The 16,473-nt window shown below is 43.1% G+C and overlaps 1 protein-coding gene across 1 annotated transcript in view; it reads left to right on the top strand.

The window, feature by feature from the left end:
• Positions 1–16,473, top strand: part of ADAM12 (ADAM metallopeptidase domain 12) — a 165,308-nt gene that overhangs the window by 18,664 nt on the left and 130,171 nt on the right. The window contains 1 exon segment of the mRNA XM_031059893.1: positions 10,245–10,318. Coding sequence (XP_030915753.1) covers positions 10,245–10,318 — 74 coding nt within the window.

Below are 16,473 nucleotides of genomic sequence, written 5' to 3'. Positions count from 1 at the left end.
ATGTTCAGGGAGAAGGAAGCCTGAGCTCGCAGATCTTGGCACAGGCCTGGTGCAATGCAACTCTGTGATGGGGGGGAGAGGCTGGCTCTGAAAGGGAAGAACAGCATATAAATTAAGCCAAATAAATTAAGTAATTCAAGCATTAATCTAGCCAACCCTCCGAGTTCATTCAGAGAGGCAAAACATCTATCATTGCTTCTCTGGAGATTGTAGCATTGTTGAGAATGCAGTTTAGCCAGGACATTTAGACCAGCCCTTGCATTCAAAAAAAAATCCTTAATTTTCTCATTGTCTGAAACTGATTGTATCTTTTTGCCTTTCAGTAAGTTTCACTTAGTTGCAATTACTTTGGCTTCAAAATCTTGAAATCGAATGAATTAATGAAAATGGAAAATCAGAACTCTTTCCTAATTAAGAACGGAGCTTTTCAAGGAATATGAAAGGATTTAATTTAGAGAGAGATGTTTGGAGAGCATGAAATGTGGCTTGAAGGAGATACATGTGCATTCAATAGAACTCACTGAGCCCAGCCAGATTTGTATTGACGGGAAACAAAAAGCATCTGAAATCTTCTTTCAGTGATAGGAAAATTTATGGGATTTCTTGAAGCTCTCTGAGTTGACTTCCAGTTCAGAGAAATGGGTGGCCACCTCTGTTTGTGTCTCAGTGGACACAATTCCTACTGAATTCCTCATTATTTCTCCCTGTGGCAGTTTGCTGAACCTTTGGAATGGGATTTTGGGGTTGATTTTCCATGGCTTTGTAATCCTTCCAAAGATGGGGAAAACCTCTGTCCTGGCACTGCTGCAGGTGATACTGAGGGGTGAAAGGAGTGGCTCTGATAATGACTCTGACAGTTCAGAATGGATTTTATCTTGTATTATCCCTGAAATCCCATTCTGTTCTGCTGCTCCCCCAGCAGACACACTCACACCTTGTGTCACAACCCCTGTGTGACACCTGGGGCTCACCTGCTTGTGCCCACCCCAGGCAGAGGAACAGAGCAGATAGCACCTGGAGGCCAGGCCATTTCTTATCTTTGTAAATTTAGTAGTAATTACCACCATAATTCTCCTCCCCTGCAGTGCACAGCACGTCCTGGGCTCCCCACAAGTGATGGCTGCAATAATTCCACGTGTGGAAGGAGAGGTGTTTCCAAGGAGGGTCAGGCTGGCTGCTCAGCCCCAGCTCTGTTCTGGAACCGTGGATGTGTGGGTGGGAAAATGCAGAGCTATTAGCTGGGAATACCCTCAGGAAGCATGGTGGGACAAAGGGAGTAAGGTGCAGAAAATATAATTACACTGGGTAACGAGCTGATGAAGCCTTTGACATGGTCTATGCTTGACCTTTGACCTTGGCTTTTTGAGCACATGGGGAAAATGTGATGTTGTAATCAAACTTCTGGTAAAAGGAGGTCTCAGCCCCCAGTATCCTGACAAAGAGGAGGGATTTTACTTTTCCAGACAGGAGCAACCCAAAGGGGATCCACTACGTTTGCACAGCACGGTCCTCAAAGAAGTCCACGTCCATTTCAGACTGGCAAATCTCAACAGCTGCTCACTCCCATCACAATTACCCAAATTGCAAAGGACTGTCTGCAGCGAGCTCTGCTCCATAACTAAGGCAGCCCAGCCCCAGTGAATTGCTTCCTGCCTGCCAGCACTATTAACTTGTGTTCTGTGACAATTTTCTCCAGCCCAGGCATGTTTGTTTTCTTTGCACAGCCTTGCACCAAGCATTGTTTAAGCAGCACATAATGGATTCCAACCAAGAGGTGCTTTCTGCTCCCATCTGTTTGATAGCACAGCAACAGTTGTGATTCATACGTGCAGTGTAAACACTGGGTAATGACTGTGCCTTTCCTTTCAGCCAATTCCAGGTTCTTTCATTCCTGGGCCAGCTTCTGGGCTGCTTTTGAGGCAGGGAAAAAATGGGATGGGATGGGATGGGATGGGATGGGATGGGATGGGATGGGATGGGATGGGATGGGATGGGATAGCAAACACACCCTTCCTTCAGGCTGGGATTCAACAGCTCTGTTGCCCTTGTCCTGCTTCCAAGCTGAGATCCTGCTGCTGGTCCTGCTGGGCTGGATGGGAGGTCATGCACTCCATCGAGTCACATCAGCGCCTGGATGAGCAAATTTGGGGATCTTGGATAGATTTGTGGAAATGACCCTTGACAGAGATGCTGTGTTTGGGATTCACTGCAGTAAATGAGGGCTGGCTAAAAGCACACGTATTTTATTATTATTTTTATTGCTTGTTCTTACTACGAAATCGAGTTCACACTTCAGTGCAGTCATTCCCATTCAGTCAAAACCATATGCTGTTGCATTTTCCTTTCTTCCCTTTTTTTGTGGCCCAAGGAATCCCCTCCCCCAGATGCAGAGCAGGCTCATCACAGGTCAGCAGGCACTCAGGGAAGCGCAATAAATCCCCACCAAGGCTGCTGCAAAGATTCAGAAAAGGCTCCCCTGACTCCCCTGGCTGCTTTGTGTTCCAGCTCCATCCCTCTCCCAGCCCACATCCTGAGCTGGAGGATCCCAGAGCTCACTCCCCATCAGCTCTTTCACAGTGTTGGCAGCACCAGTTCTCCTCTTCATAATTCACCCATGTTTGTTCTCTCAGAGTTTGTTTTTGAAAATCTTTCAAAGATTTTTTTTGTTGCAAGGTTTGTACTGAAAAGGGAATACTGATTTTTGACCTGTTTTTAACTGACATAGTTCAGAGGATAACTGGAGAGCTGCTGTAAAAACCAAGGCTGCCCTATTTGCACTGCTTAGATTCAATTAAAAAAATTTACTTTGTTTTTTAAAGTATAAAGCTGAAAATTTTCTGCTAATCCCTTTTTAGCTGGTTAAATGCACCTTAATATATTTTAGTGTAACCTCAGTGCTTGATAATGAAAATATGGTGTAAAGGCTGAATTCAGGTTTTATGCCTGACTTTTTATTGATACTGAATAAATTCACAACATAACTCAGCCTGACAAGGTGCAGATTTCTTTCAAACATCAAACCAATTATTTTGGATCTGCTCCTAAAATATTTGCTGCTTGGTGTTATGACATTTTAAACATGTTTTAGCCTGGTTAGCCTTTGATTTTTAAAAAAATGTAAACCAGGAATAGCTCACAGAAAGGATGTAGCTAAGTTGTAAGCATGTTTTCCCTTTCCAGGAGCAGTCATTAGCTTTGTATTCCTGCATGGAAAGCAGGAAATGGGGAGCTGGAGCTCTGTAATTTTATTGATTTTGGTCTGGCACAATGAACTTCTGGGTTTCCTCTTTCTTGAGCGTTGTTTGCTTGGATGTTTAACTCTGGATAGGGATCCTGGGGCACCAACAGTGAGCAAGAAGCTGGGAATTTAAACACAGATGTGGAGATTCACAGGGCCTTCAGCAGATACTGCCAGACAACCTGATGGGCAGAGGCTGGCACTGGCACTGCTGCAGAGGCAGCACACAGAAATACTGAGATTTTTCATTTTAATTGAAAGTGTTTTTCACTTATGAAGTTTCCCAAATTAGGGTCATTCCCAAGTGCTCCTATTTTATCTGCATCCCATGAGCTCCACGGTGGGGTTTTCTGCCAGCTGGTGGAAGGTTTTCCTGCTCATTGCAGGGAGATTGGACTGGGTCATCTTTAAAGATTCCTTCAAATTCCTTCCAACTGAAATCCATTGAATCATTCCATGATTCCTGTAAGGAAGCCAGGGATGGAGCAGAAAAGTTGATTTAGGACCTCATCTGCCATGGGTTCTGCCACATCGTGTGGGGCAGAAGGTTTTAAAAAAGAGATAAATTTATACATAATTTATATATACATATATATATATAAAATCTTGCATAGATTTATAATATGGCAGTGCAGAGAGCAGGAAAAGGAGAGGGTGGAAAAGCCAAACCATCTCCAAGCTGCAGTTGCAATTTTCTATCAGAGTTAAGGAAAGAGAAGACAAAAAAAAATTTAAAAAACCAAAATTTAGCTATTGTGTCTTCCAGACAGAGGAATCTTGCATCTCTCTGTACGGCCAGCAAGAAAGCAAAAATCTGATCATTCTGCTTTCACATAATCACTTTAAAATAAACTTGGGGACAAACTTGTAACTTCTTTGGTTTCCTACATTATTGGACTGGGTCAGCCAATTTGTTAAGGGCTTGGGAGTCTTTGCTAAGCCATTAAAGAAAATAAAAAAACAACTGCAAAAGGCTCTGTTCTCTTAGTTGGTGCTCATTATAAGCAGCCACAGGGATACATCCTTCTCATCTGAGTGCAGGCAAAGCACAGCTGAATTTGCTGCCCTCAGGAACCTGCAAAACCATAAGAATTAAATGTTTATGCTTTTCATGGCCTGCACATGAAATATTGCTTAGTCTTGGAGGTGTTTGCAGAAAACGTTGCACATTGTGTTCACTTCTAAACTGAAGCCAAAAGAAAACCAGGAAATATTTATGGATTTAAAAGCATTGCATACAATTTACAGCATTTGTTGCAGGTTGTAATTATCTTAAATGTATATTTTTTGTAGACAGCTTGCATTTGTTGGATTGAGTTCCAGTTTCCATGGTAAGATTCCCTGAGTGACTTTATTTCTCATAGATTTCCCAGCTTCTCCCTTTTTGTGTCTTATAGATAGTAGAGGAATAATATCAGCCCAAAGATCTGATACTGTAAATACACCTTTTAGCACTAATGCAGAACATCAGTGTATGATAAATGAGGGAAATAAAAGGTATTTTCATATAGATAGCAGAAAATGGCATGGAATTTTTCCCTGCTGGAAATAACGGACTCTTTCCTCAGTTATGCAGTTTCTAATTCCTGGTGTTAACTCTTCTGATCCAAGAAAAAAGCCTGTATGTGTGTGGAATGTGACTACCTGATAAATCTCAAAGGTCACAGCTGTGTTTAGGAGATAACAATCTCACCACCTTTATTTTTTGTGCTGGATTTTCTGGTTTTAAGAGCATATAGGAGAAAGTACATGGGATCATGGAATCAGAGGAAGGTTTGGGTTGGAAGCGACCTTAAATCCCATCCAGTGCCACCCCAGCCATGGCAGGGACACCTCCCACTGTCCCAGGTGCTCCCAGCCCCAGTGTCCAGCCTGGCCTTGGGCACTGCCAGGGATCCAGGGGCAGCCCCAGCTGCTCTGGGCACCTGTGCCAGGGCCTCACACCCACACAGGGAAGATTTTTCTCCCCAAAATCCCATCCATCCCTGCCCTCTGGCAGTGGAAGCCATTCCCTCTGTCCTGTGCTATCATTGTCATCACTAATAATGAAAGGCTGGGGCTATTTTCAGGCTAAGAACGATTCATTGCTCAGACAAACATCAGTCTCAGAGGCCCTGAGATTTCAGAGGAGCAAGCATTCTGCCATAGCTCAGGAGCAGGCACAAGTTCTTTGTTACAAGGCAATCTAGAACTTTCTAACCCAATGGACAGTTGCCACAGGGTTTATTTTGCTTTTCTGACCCATCACCTTTACTCACTTCTGCTGCACTGAGGATACTTTTGTCCAATGGGCTTCTGCCTCACAGGCACACATCTGCTTCTGTTCTCACTTCTGAACTCTCAGCTTATTCCATACAACCCCACCCCTGCATTAGAAACCCTTCACCATCTTATCAGTGCAGTTCCTCACTTACTTCAGGCATATTCTTACTTACAACTACAGAAATATGAGTTTATGATTTTTCTGCTTAATGTCTGTGTATTGTATTTTTACATCAATCCAAGGCTGCAGACCAAACCCTTCAGTGTCTGTAGGAGTTTCTGTTTTTCTGATTCCCATACTGTCCCTCCATCCCTTGTCCCCAGCCCCTCTCCAGCTCTCCTGGAGCCCCTTTAGGCCCTGGAAGGGCTCTGAGCTCTCCCTGGAGCTTCTCCAGGCTGAACATCCCCAGATTTCCCAGCCTGGCTCCATCTCCCTCATCACCTTTGTGGCCTCCTCAGGACTTTCTCCAGCAGCTCCATGTCCATGTCCTGCCCCAGAACTGGACTCGCTGCTCCACATGGGCTCTCCCCAAAGTGGGCCTTGCTCAGACAGCAAACATCTGTGGGTTTAGCACAGTTTAAAGCTGTGGATGAAAAAATGCTCCCAGATGACCCCTTGGTAGAATCCTTTGTCTGCCCAGTCACTGACTCTGGTTTGACTTGATGTAGTTTCTGTGTTCTCAAATGAAGGCCAGGCAGGTAATTATGAAATGTGACCCCCTGTGAGGGGAGGGTTTTTATTTAGCTCCCTGTGGAATGTCAGGAGCCACGTTGCATACAACTAATTACAAGCCATAATTCTCCTCTTAATTATCATTTTTTCCTTTCTGTCTGACTGATTTTTACCCCTTTCAGCACGGCATGGGCCAAGGTCACCTTGGGCACAGGCGAAGCTGAGCCTGTTGCAGGGCTGGCTTTAGCCAAGTTAATACCAGCTCTGGAGGGCCTGGAAACCACTCTGCTGGATTAAACAAACCTGCCTATTTCAGTCTGGCCCTGTCAGGATATAATTTAAAACTTGGAAACCAGAGAAGCAAAATGACCCCTTTTGGTTCTATTTCTTGTGCTGATCTCTATCCTCAAACAGTGGATTTAGACATTGGACACAGCTGAAAATGCATTTCTGTTTCCAAATGAATTAATGCTGCTGCTTTGAGTTCATTTTTACTCTTTTCCTTATCTGTAGATATTTCCCTTTATTTCTATTATATAATTGCTAGAATTTATTTAAAGTTGTGTGTGCTGACCTAACTCATGCATCTCAATCCAATAAAATCATATATTTTTATAGAGAGGGAGCTGCAAAGACAGATGTGTTAGGACTCTCCATTCCATCAGTTTTCTGCTTTTCAAATGTAATAAGAAATTACTTGGAGTCTTCTCTCCCAGTCCCAGTAGGGGAAAGCTCATAGCCCTGCAGTGGGATCACAGCCTAAAGGAAAGGGGGATCCAGCAATAATTAAGATTTTGCTCAGTGACAAATCCTTTGCATTCAGATTTCAGAATGGGCATCCCACCAAGGTGAACAAATCTCCAAATGTATCTTCTCCACAACTACTTCAGGAATACAAATGGGTTATTTGGTAGCTAGATATCATTATTATTAGACAGTATTCCAAACACCACCCCCACGGTCACAGGGGAAGCCCTTAATCCCTAAACTGTCCTTTCTTTTCTCTTTCTCAGTGAGGATCAATGTGATTTTAAAAGCAAAAAAAGAGCAGTACTTATGAAACATGTACTAGTTAAAGTAGTTTTACTGCAAAACTTTTCTGACTCAGAAATAGGCTGCTGTCCCTTCATCTTCTAGTTAATCAAGTGCTGATTTTCTTTTTAATCTGCTTAATCAGTGAGAATTCTTGCTTGACCTTGACTTAACGTTTCACTAATTTCCTTCAGAATATTGAGTTTTTCTAAAGTCAATTCAGACCAAAACCCCTCAGCTCCAAGCAAGGAAGAAGCAAATTAAGGGGTTTTTTTTGATACAATTTGATGCAGATTTTGGATGCAAATCTTCTAAATAAGAGGGGAAAGTTATGGAGATTCCTACTTCAATCATCCTGAAGTTTGGCCTCTTACGATATCAGGGAAAAGCTTGTGTGTACTGATGAAATCTTCTCTTATGCCACAACAAAAAATTACCAAAAAGGAAAAGAGCAAACTGCAGTTTTAGGAGAGAAGTAGAAAACTTGAGTCTCTGGAGAAAAGAAACTAGAACCCAAAAAATTTCTTCATTATGGTTTAAATAATGCCACTCTCATCAGGTCCACTTGGCTTCCACAGTCGATAATTTTAAAGGGATCAGTGTGGGAATAATTTGTGGCACCAGCATAGAAATGATTTTTTTTGGTTCTTAAGGAAGACTTAGAACAAGTGACACTCAAACATCCTGAGCAGGGGGCTCTGTACCCCCACAAGGTGCTTTTTTGATTATTCTCTGTGGAAAATACAAAGCTGTGCCCTAATATCGGTATTTATCATCATTTCCATTTCACCCTGAGACTCAGGTTTGAAAATATTGATTCTAAGGGGAGGGTATCACAGTGTTCCATGGGATTTAAAATGAACATCTAGGGGGTTGTGGCAAAAATGTGCAAAAACAAAAAGCCCTAACAAACAAAAAATCTAAATTAATTTCACAGGAATATGGATTAAAAAAAGAGGAGGAAAAATCAAAGCACAAACCTCAAATGCCCTTTCTGAAAGAGACACATTTTTTCTTTACCATTAGAAATTTATAATTTCAAGTGTTTCTGTTTGCAGTCACCCTAACACCTGTGCAGTGGGTAATTTTTGCTGATTTGTGCTTATGAATTCCAGTCAGACTAAGAAAAAATATAGTCTCATCTCCTTGCAGATGGAAAAGAAGGAAATGAGCCATTTGTTTGAAAGAAAAATTGATGGTGAAGCAAGATTCTGAACCTGGGTCTTGTGCACAGCAATGCAGCATCCATAACTGGGCCCATTATTGTGCTCCATGAGAAGAAGTTTCAGCTTTAGGAATTCTCTGAGAGATGATTTTGTCTTGTAACAGCCTGTTCTATTCTGCAGCTGCTTTTTTAACTTTGCAACTTTACCAACATCCATTGACTGTCAAATAAGTACCACTGTGAACTCATGAATAAACATAGTTGTCATTTCCATATTAAGAGGGCCTTCATCTGAAAAGAATCCATTTGTGCCACTGCAATATCTTAATTATTTACTGTGTTATATTGTAATTAATTGTGGTTTGCTCTCTCAAAACTCCATATTCTGTAGATCTCACGGGTTTTGGAAGCAATGCACTAATATTGAAGTCATAATCAACACTGCTTCTAAATATTCATGCCAATAAATGACTCCCATGTGTTTGCTGAGTGCCAAGGATAGTCTGAAGCATTTATTTAGCATTCTAGTGGGATCTGGTTTCTGCAGAGTTCACAGAGATGCAGAATTTCAATGCTGTTGCTGAGAAAGCACGTTTGGATTCTCACGAGCAGGACACTTTGGATAGAGCAATGGTATCTCACTCCCAGCCTGGGCTCAATAAAGCCTCAGAGCACTGGGGAGTTCTCAGCTATTTCTCATTTGAACAATTTTGTTTAGTCTATGACAGCCTCCCAATAATTTTGCTTTTTAACAAACATCTCTAATTTTTCAAACAATTTGAAAATCGCTGCATTCCATGGATGGGGATGCTCTGTCTGTCACAGAGGTTCCACTGGGGCTCTGCTACAGCAATCACAAATTCAGACACATTTCTCAATAAATCAATTAAACACCAGAATCCTAAAATTATTCTAGTTGCAATTGGCTGACACAAATCTCCAGAAAAGCATCTTAAGTGTACAGGGGAACAGCTGATTTATGGAGCTACTGTTGGAATTTCAAACAAGGAAATGCTGTCGCGCAATCCAGTGAGTTTGTTTAATTAAACGTAAGTTAAATGTAAACAGTTTTAAAATATATGTGAGCTGAGTCTTTTGGATCAAGAGTAGCCAGCATATTGCAAACTGTGCTTTCTCCTTGGGAGTGCAGTTTCCAGAGCCTGTGTAGGTTGCATTGCCCTTTCCCTCAAGTCTTCAGACCTCCACTGCTCCAGATCCCCTCTCACAGCTCGCCCAAAAATTATTTGGTTTACCTTTGGATGCTTGAGATGAAAAAGAACTGGGGTTTTATAACCAGGGGAAAGGCAGTATGAAGATTGCACGCAGTCATGATGGTGCTTGAAAATGCAATCCAGATGTCCTGATCCATGCTGGAGTGCAACTGGGATTTCTGTGAGCTCTGTTGCTGGTGTTTTGTTTAGAAAGTTCTCTTAAATACTTGTATTGCATAAATACTTTGTCTGTTGTTGTCACAGAGATACTTGATAATGCTGTTGACCATATTTTTATTGATATTTCACATTTTTTGCACTTGACAATCCTTATGTGTCCCTTTCAACTCAGGATATTCTATGCCCTTAATTCTGCAAACCACTTCTTTCTTTTAAGACGAAACGTAATTATGCCTTATGAAAAGCTTGAAATACATCTTAAAAATTTGAAATACATCGTGTATATTGGGAAGGAATTGTTCTCTGTGAGGGTGCTGAGGGACGGTGGAAGGTGTCCCTGCCCATGGGAACTAAACGGTTCTTAAGAGCCCTTCCAAGCCAAACCTTCTTTGGTTCCATGATGTGTCCATTTCCCTGGCAGAGCAGGGTGCAGGATGATGGGCTCTGGCTTTGGACTCAGCCAACTCTGTTTTCTTTTTTCAGAACCACCCAGCACTGCTTCAGTTTGTAATTCAAGCTGAAAATAAACATCTGGTCATCGATCTGGAGAGGAATGAGTAAGTACCCTGCTGCATGGTCACTTTGTACTCTTGGTGGAAGGTTATAATTTTAAAATTGATGGTTTAAAATTAACCTGGGGCCAGTTTTGCTACTGGTCCCCTATAAAGAGTCCCTCAACAAGAGAGTTTTGTTCCAGTTTGGATTATAGGTATTTGTGCATTGCTGATAGAGCAAGAATCTCTATGGTTGTGTGCATTTATGTGGGGATGAAAATGGACATGTTGCCTCTCAGGGTTTTCCTGTGTATTTCTTTTGGATTTGTCCTCCTTTCCTGTGGTAAGGCCTTTTATTTATAGTAATCTGGAATATCCTACAGTCTCTGGAATTTTCTGGGGAGGAGTCATCCCTCCTAGTGCTGTCTGCACCCATGATCTGCTCCATGCAGTGTCCATCAGGGGTGAAGAGTCAAGACTTGGGGATTAATCCCTGCTGGAATGTTAAATGGAGCTGCTCCATGCAGTGTCCATCAGGGGTGGAGTCAAGTCCATCCCTGCTGGAATGGAGCTCTCTGGGTTTGCTGGCAAGGGGCTGATGGTGGAATGGTTGTGCTGCTCCTGCAGCCCAGGACCAATGCTGGGCTTGAGCCTGTGTTTGTGTGCACCTTTTTCCATGTGCTCTTGGCAAATCCTGCTCATGTCCATGAGATTTCAGAGAGGGATCAGGGACTGCTGTAGATGTGATCCCATGGGCAGAGTTGTTAAAAACCAAAACCATACAAGAATGAAATCACTGCTCTGGAAGTCCATGGCAAATGGAAGGTGTCATCAAAGTCTTTGTCTACCCTGCAAGTAGACAAGTTCTGTTTTCCTCTAAGAGAATCTCAAGGATATATGGTTGGAATCCAGATCAGGACAACTGCATGCTGTTTGTCAAAGGCAAACCAAAGATCACTCTCAATCCAAGGAAAACCTTTTATAACAGTTCCCAAGGATCTGTGAGTTCTGCAGGTTCCCCTGCTGGGGAATCAAAGCCACAAAGGTATTTTTTTCAGTTTAATAGAGAGAGCGTGGACGTGAGCGATGCAGTTGGACGTGTTAGGAGGAAGGAATGTGCTTGTGAAAGCAAATGTCCAGGGGAGGCTGGGGATGGACAACATCAATGGAAAACCACGGGGCACCTCTTTAGTCCTCTGTGCAAGATGCTTTTTATTCCCAGTCATTTGGATGAACCTCAACATTACCCAGCTGTGATGAATTCCAGTTCACTTTATTATTCGACATCTTGAGCTTCCTTTGTGTTTTTTTTAATGCCCCTTAGCTGTTGGAAACCTGTCCTTGAAGGGTGTGTAGATCCCCCATGCACAGGTTGCTGTTTTCCAGTAACTAGAGGAGAATTTAATTCCTTTAGTAAACAGGGATTTCACTTTATATTCTCTTAATCTTTGTCGAAGGGTGTGCCTTCCTGCAGGAATGGGAAGTATGCAGCAATTGAGGAAACTATTTACATTCCATGTCAGCGATTAAAAGAATATAAAAACATTAAAAAACCATAAAACTGCTAATACAGGCTTTGCTGAACATACCAAACTCTGTTGTACCTGTAATAAAGTCAGATTTAGGAGATTGTAAGATGTAATCTCCACCTCTTTTAGAAGCAGGACAGGAAAATGAAATAAATTACCTCCACAGGCATCTGTGTGACTGCGTGGATTTGCAAATGTTGAGATCTGGTCCTGAAAAAATACATTTATCAATGATTATTTTTCAGCTGGGGTAAACTGGGATTGTTTTTTTAGTATGATGGAGTGTCCAGCTGAAGGTTTGCCTTCTGGAAAAGCTGTGTGTGGTGTTGACAACACGAGGTTCCTCACCTCAGCAGGAGCTTTGAGGCAGTATTGTGGAATAGAACAATCAGCCTTGCCTGGTTTGGCATTTGTCTCACACGAGGCAGTTCAGAGATCCCAAACCACGGGAAAAAATTGGTCAGGGTCTTGCAAAATCATTTTGCTCTTTTCTTCACAATTTCTGACTTTGACTTTCCTAAGAGATTGTGGTCTGGGTGTTGCAAGTCCACACAGAAGTTTTCTCAGCGTGTGCATGTGCAGGTCAATTTTTGTTTCTGTAAATCACATCAGGCACTGATCTGCAGGACTGGGCTGTGCTTCCCAAGGAAAACAGTGCCAAGCTCTTTGTGATTGTCTGTGGAAGTTGTGGTTGTGTTTCTTCTGTTTCTTCTGTTTGTAGTGCTGGTGTTGTCACTGGCACAGGAGGTGATGGGGCAGGAGCATCCTGCTGCTTCCAGGGACTCTGCAAGGACATGGAGTGGGAAATAATGCCCAGGAGAGAAATAAGAGCCTGCATTTCTGCAGAGCAAACATCTGATGGCAGCAGGCCAGGCTGGACCTGTGGGTTCTGGACTCCAGAGGTGGGAAAAGCTCATCAAAAACCTGGGGAAGGGAGCAGCATTCCCATCCCTGTGTCCTGGGAATCTCCAACGATGCAGATGAGCCGCTGCTCCCTCTTTCTGATATTGCTGTGAAACATGGAGCTCAAATGCAAGCACTGAGCCATTACTCACCTGCTGCAGGTAGGAGTGGAGAGAGATACACAAACACCTTGTCTGGAGTAGAAGGTGGCAGCACAGGAAGCTCTGAGACGTGCGCTGTTATCTTTCTGTGGTTTCATGTAAAGCATTGGAGAATGGTGGGGGTGGAGGTGCATGGAACCCCTAAATTACATAATTTCTGCATTGGGTCATGCAAAAAAAACCTGGATGTGATTTTCCATGATTAGGAGGAACAGCTGCTTTGAGTAGTCTTGACATTAAACTCCATTTATTGAAAACCTTAGAGATTTTCCAAACCTTGAGTTAAGTTTCAAAACACGATTCAGATACATTAGACAACCCCAAGTGGGGAGTAACGTGTGAAACCATCTGTTATCTGTGGAAATACTGAATGTCAGTTTGGTGTTTTCTGATATTTAGACCCATCAGAATGTGTTCATATGTACTGGGCAAGATGTTCTGAGTGACTGCTGGAAGAGTTACTGGTACCTGACTTGGCAGCCCAGGGTTTGAAATCTCGATGGCTTGCAGCTGTTGAGATTACTTCTGTGGATATTCATTAAATACTTTGGTGATTAATTTCCAGGCACTGCCCATTTGTAATTGCAACCCCAAAATTATTTTGTGCTGGGTTCAATTTGTCACAGGCAGAAAACCTGCGAGCGAGCTCACATTGCAAGTACATTCCTTACCATGATTTAGCTGCAAAAGATGATTGCACTCTTGAGAACCTTCAGCTCTGTAGTACCTTAAATGTTTCAGAAACACTTGTCATATGGAGAGATTTCCAGAATCAGCAAAGCATCCATCAGCTGCAAAATAAACCACTTTTTGGAGCAGCTGGCTGGGCTGGGGTGCATTACATGTGTAATACTGATGCTCTGCTGGTGTGCAAGGGACAGTAATATATGCACTCAGAAATCCCTTGGAAGTTGATTGCAGCATGTGGGTCTTAGAGGGAAGCAGTTCACGGCTGTGTCAGTGAAACAGAGCCCCTGTAAGATTAAATCTGAGCTGGAGAGTGGAACAGTCTGTGGCTACTGGCTGTTTGTCTGTGACTGGAAACGTTTTGCACTCTGTCAGGGCTAGGTCTGTACACAGCAAAGCTCCTCAGTGTTCTTTTAACTTTAAACATGTGAGTGACCCAGGTGAAGGCAGCGGAATTACTGATTTTCAAAGCTAATTTCATGCTTACATGATCTGCTGACAAAGGTCATAATTATGAATGTCAGAGCAATGTAACTGTGAACAGATGCTGGGGAACTTTCCCAGCGCTGACTCCTGTGGGTACCTGAGGCTGGGGATGTCACAGAAGGATAAAAAGCTGAGATAAGTCGAGGGCATACAAGGGTGAGTATGGAGGGAGAATGGCTTTGTCCCTGAGGACATCAAGGACATGCCAGGTGTGTCCTGGACAGTTTCCTTCTGCCAGGACTTCATTGTCCAGCTTTGCAGAGGGAGCAGTGAGGGTGCCATCAGTGGTTGTGGCTGGTGGGCCACTGGCAGCGTCCACTGGAACATGGCAATGGAAAGAAAAAGCTGGAATATTTCAGAGGAGCTGGGTTCACCCTTCATTTCCCCATCATTTTATGCTCCTTTTTGTCAGGTTTATAGCCCAACCTTAACAAAGCAGTATAAAAAAGGCAATATATGAGGTTACATTGCTGCCTTTTATTCCCTCTGTAAAAATTCTTCCATTTTATCAGGAGACAAAATCCAACTCAGGCTATGGTATAAGCCTCCATCTTATCCTATAGATCCCTTAGGAGTCCAGAGGTCTCCAGAGGTTTAGATCATCTCTGATTGTCCCCCTTGCACATTTTCCACATCTTCATGGAGACCCAGTACCCAGGGTGGGTTAGGATGTGTTGGAGGTCACTCTGAAAGCTTTTCCCCAGGACTGAGGAGGCTCCAGCAGAATTCCCTGGAAATCAGTCAGCAGCCATCTTCATGCACAGTGCTGGTATGACCAGCTCCTGTGAGGCTTCAGAGTTCAGCAATGTTTTGTTTTCTCTTTTTGGTTAAAAGAAAAGAAGTCATTGTCTCTACTTTTGTGCCCGACCTCCCTGAATGGGAGCACTGATTGGTGTGCAAGTGACATTGGAGCTGGATTAATTTAGCAGGGAAACAACCCATTCCCAGTGCCAAAGGAAAGAGCTGACAGGATTTGTTAATGAACTGACATGCTTCTGTAGAATCAATGGCTTGAAATACAGAGAGAGAAACACATCTAAACAAACCAACCCCAAAGAGAGAGCTAGGACCTGTCAGAATATACTTGCTATTATAATTCTGTGCTGTGTCTTAGCCAAAAAACTGTGACCTCAGCCTGGTTTGTCTGCAAGTGCTGGAGCTGGCAGCTGTACTGCAGCATTTCAGCCTCAGCTGACAGTTGGGATTTCACTAGAACTGAAGTAAAAAGTTTCACTTTCCTGGAAGGAGCAGTTTTTCCCCTTCTGCAATGGCACCATGGCAGACAGGTGGTCTAAACCACACCAAAATATGGCAATTCAGCTACCAGAGCTGCAGTAAATTGGGATCAGACTGTGGCTCTAAGGTGCAGGTATTTCCCACAGGTTTTTGGTTTTAAAATTCAATATTTAGCATGGGCATTGAGGAAAAAAGGTTTTTTCTATGTTTTTTAGCAATAGTAGTTGAGGTTGTGTGGTCAGGGCTACCTCTGGCTGTGTCATTTTGGAATGAAAGAGTCCAGCCCCATCAGTAGAGAAACTGTTGCTTTCTTGGTCTGTTTTTTATCTTAGAATCACAGAAATCTTGGGTTGAAAGGGACCTTAAAGATCACCTAGTTCCACCCCCCAAAAACATGAGGAGTTCCCCATAAGGAGTTCCACTCCTCGCATGAATATTCCAAAAAAAAAGGAACAGTGAAAGAAGATATTTCTATGCTGATATAACATGAGGATAAAAAGACTCAGAAATACAAATTCTGAGACATTTTTGTGGCTGTCATAAAGTCTGTCAAGGTCAATCTTCTCTTCCATTGCCTACAAAACAGGAGGATAATGGGGCTGTGCCAAATTCCCTGGAGAGGAGAGAGGGCTGTGTCCCACTGACATCCCAAACCCTGGTTTTGGGGACACATTTAGGGTCAGGGGAGTCAGTGCTGCTCCATCCCCACCCTGCAGCCTGGGCCTGAGGGAAGGACTGAGGGATCAAACCCTTTTCTCTGGGAAAACTGAGCTGTGGGAAGTTCCACACACAGTTGTGTGTGTTCTGCAGAGCTACAGACCCTGTTCACACAGCAAACAGGATCAGTCTGGTGGGTGGCACAGGTGCAGGTTTCTCTGCATAGGTGTTTTCCTGAGCTCCCAGAGTGTCACCAGCCAGCAGCTTTGAGCCAAGTGAACCCAGAATTTTTTACTTTTTCACTCTGTCAGAGCAATCCTGAGCTGTCCCCTTTCAATTAAAGATATAACAATAATAGGCAGTTGTTAATAAATTGAATATAGAATCAGCCTGCGTTAAGTGGCACTCTCAGAATACATTGCAGCAGTAGACTCCAATACTTTCTGAGCTGTGTTTTAACCTCCCTTTGGTGTGCAGAATGTGAGGTTTTCAGCACTTCCCTTCGCTGTGGCTCAGCAGAGAGGTGGGGAGGAGAGCTGGCTGTGGGGAAGGAGCAGGA

Source organism: Geospiza fortis, unplaced genomic scaffold, assembly GCF_000277835.1.
Source record: "Geospiza fortis unplaced genomic scaffold, GeoFor_1.0 scaffold452, whole genome shotgun sequence".
Lineage (NCBI taxonomy): Eukaryota > Metazoa > Chordata > Aves > Passeriformes > Thraupidae > Geospiza > Geospiza fortis.
The sequence above is the reverse complement of the archived record's forward strand: the minus strand, read 5'-3'. Positions and strand labels throughout refer to the sequence as shown.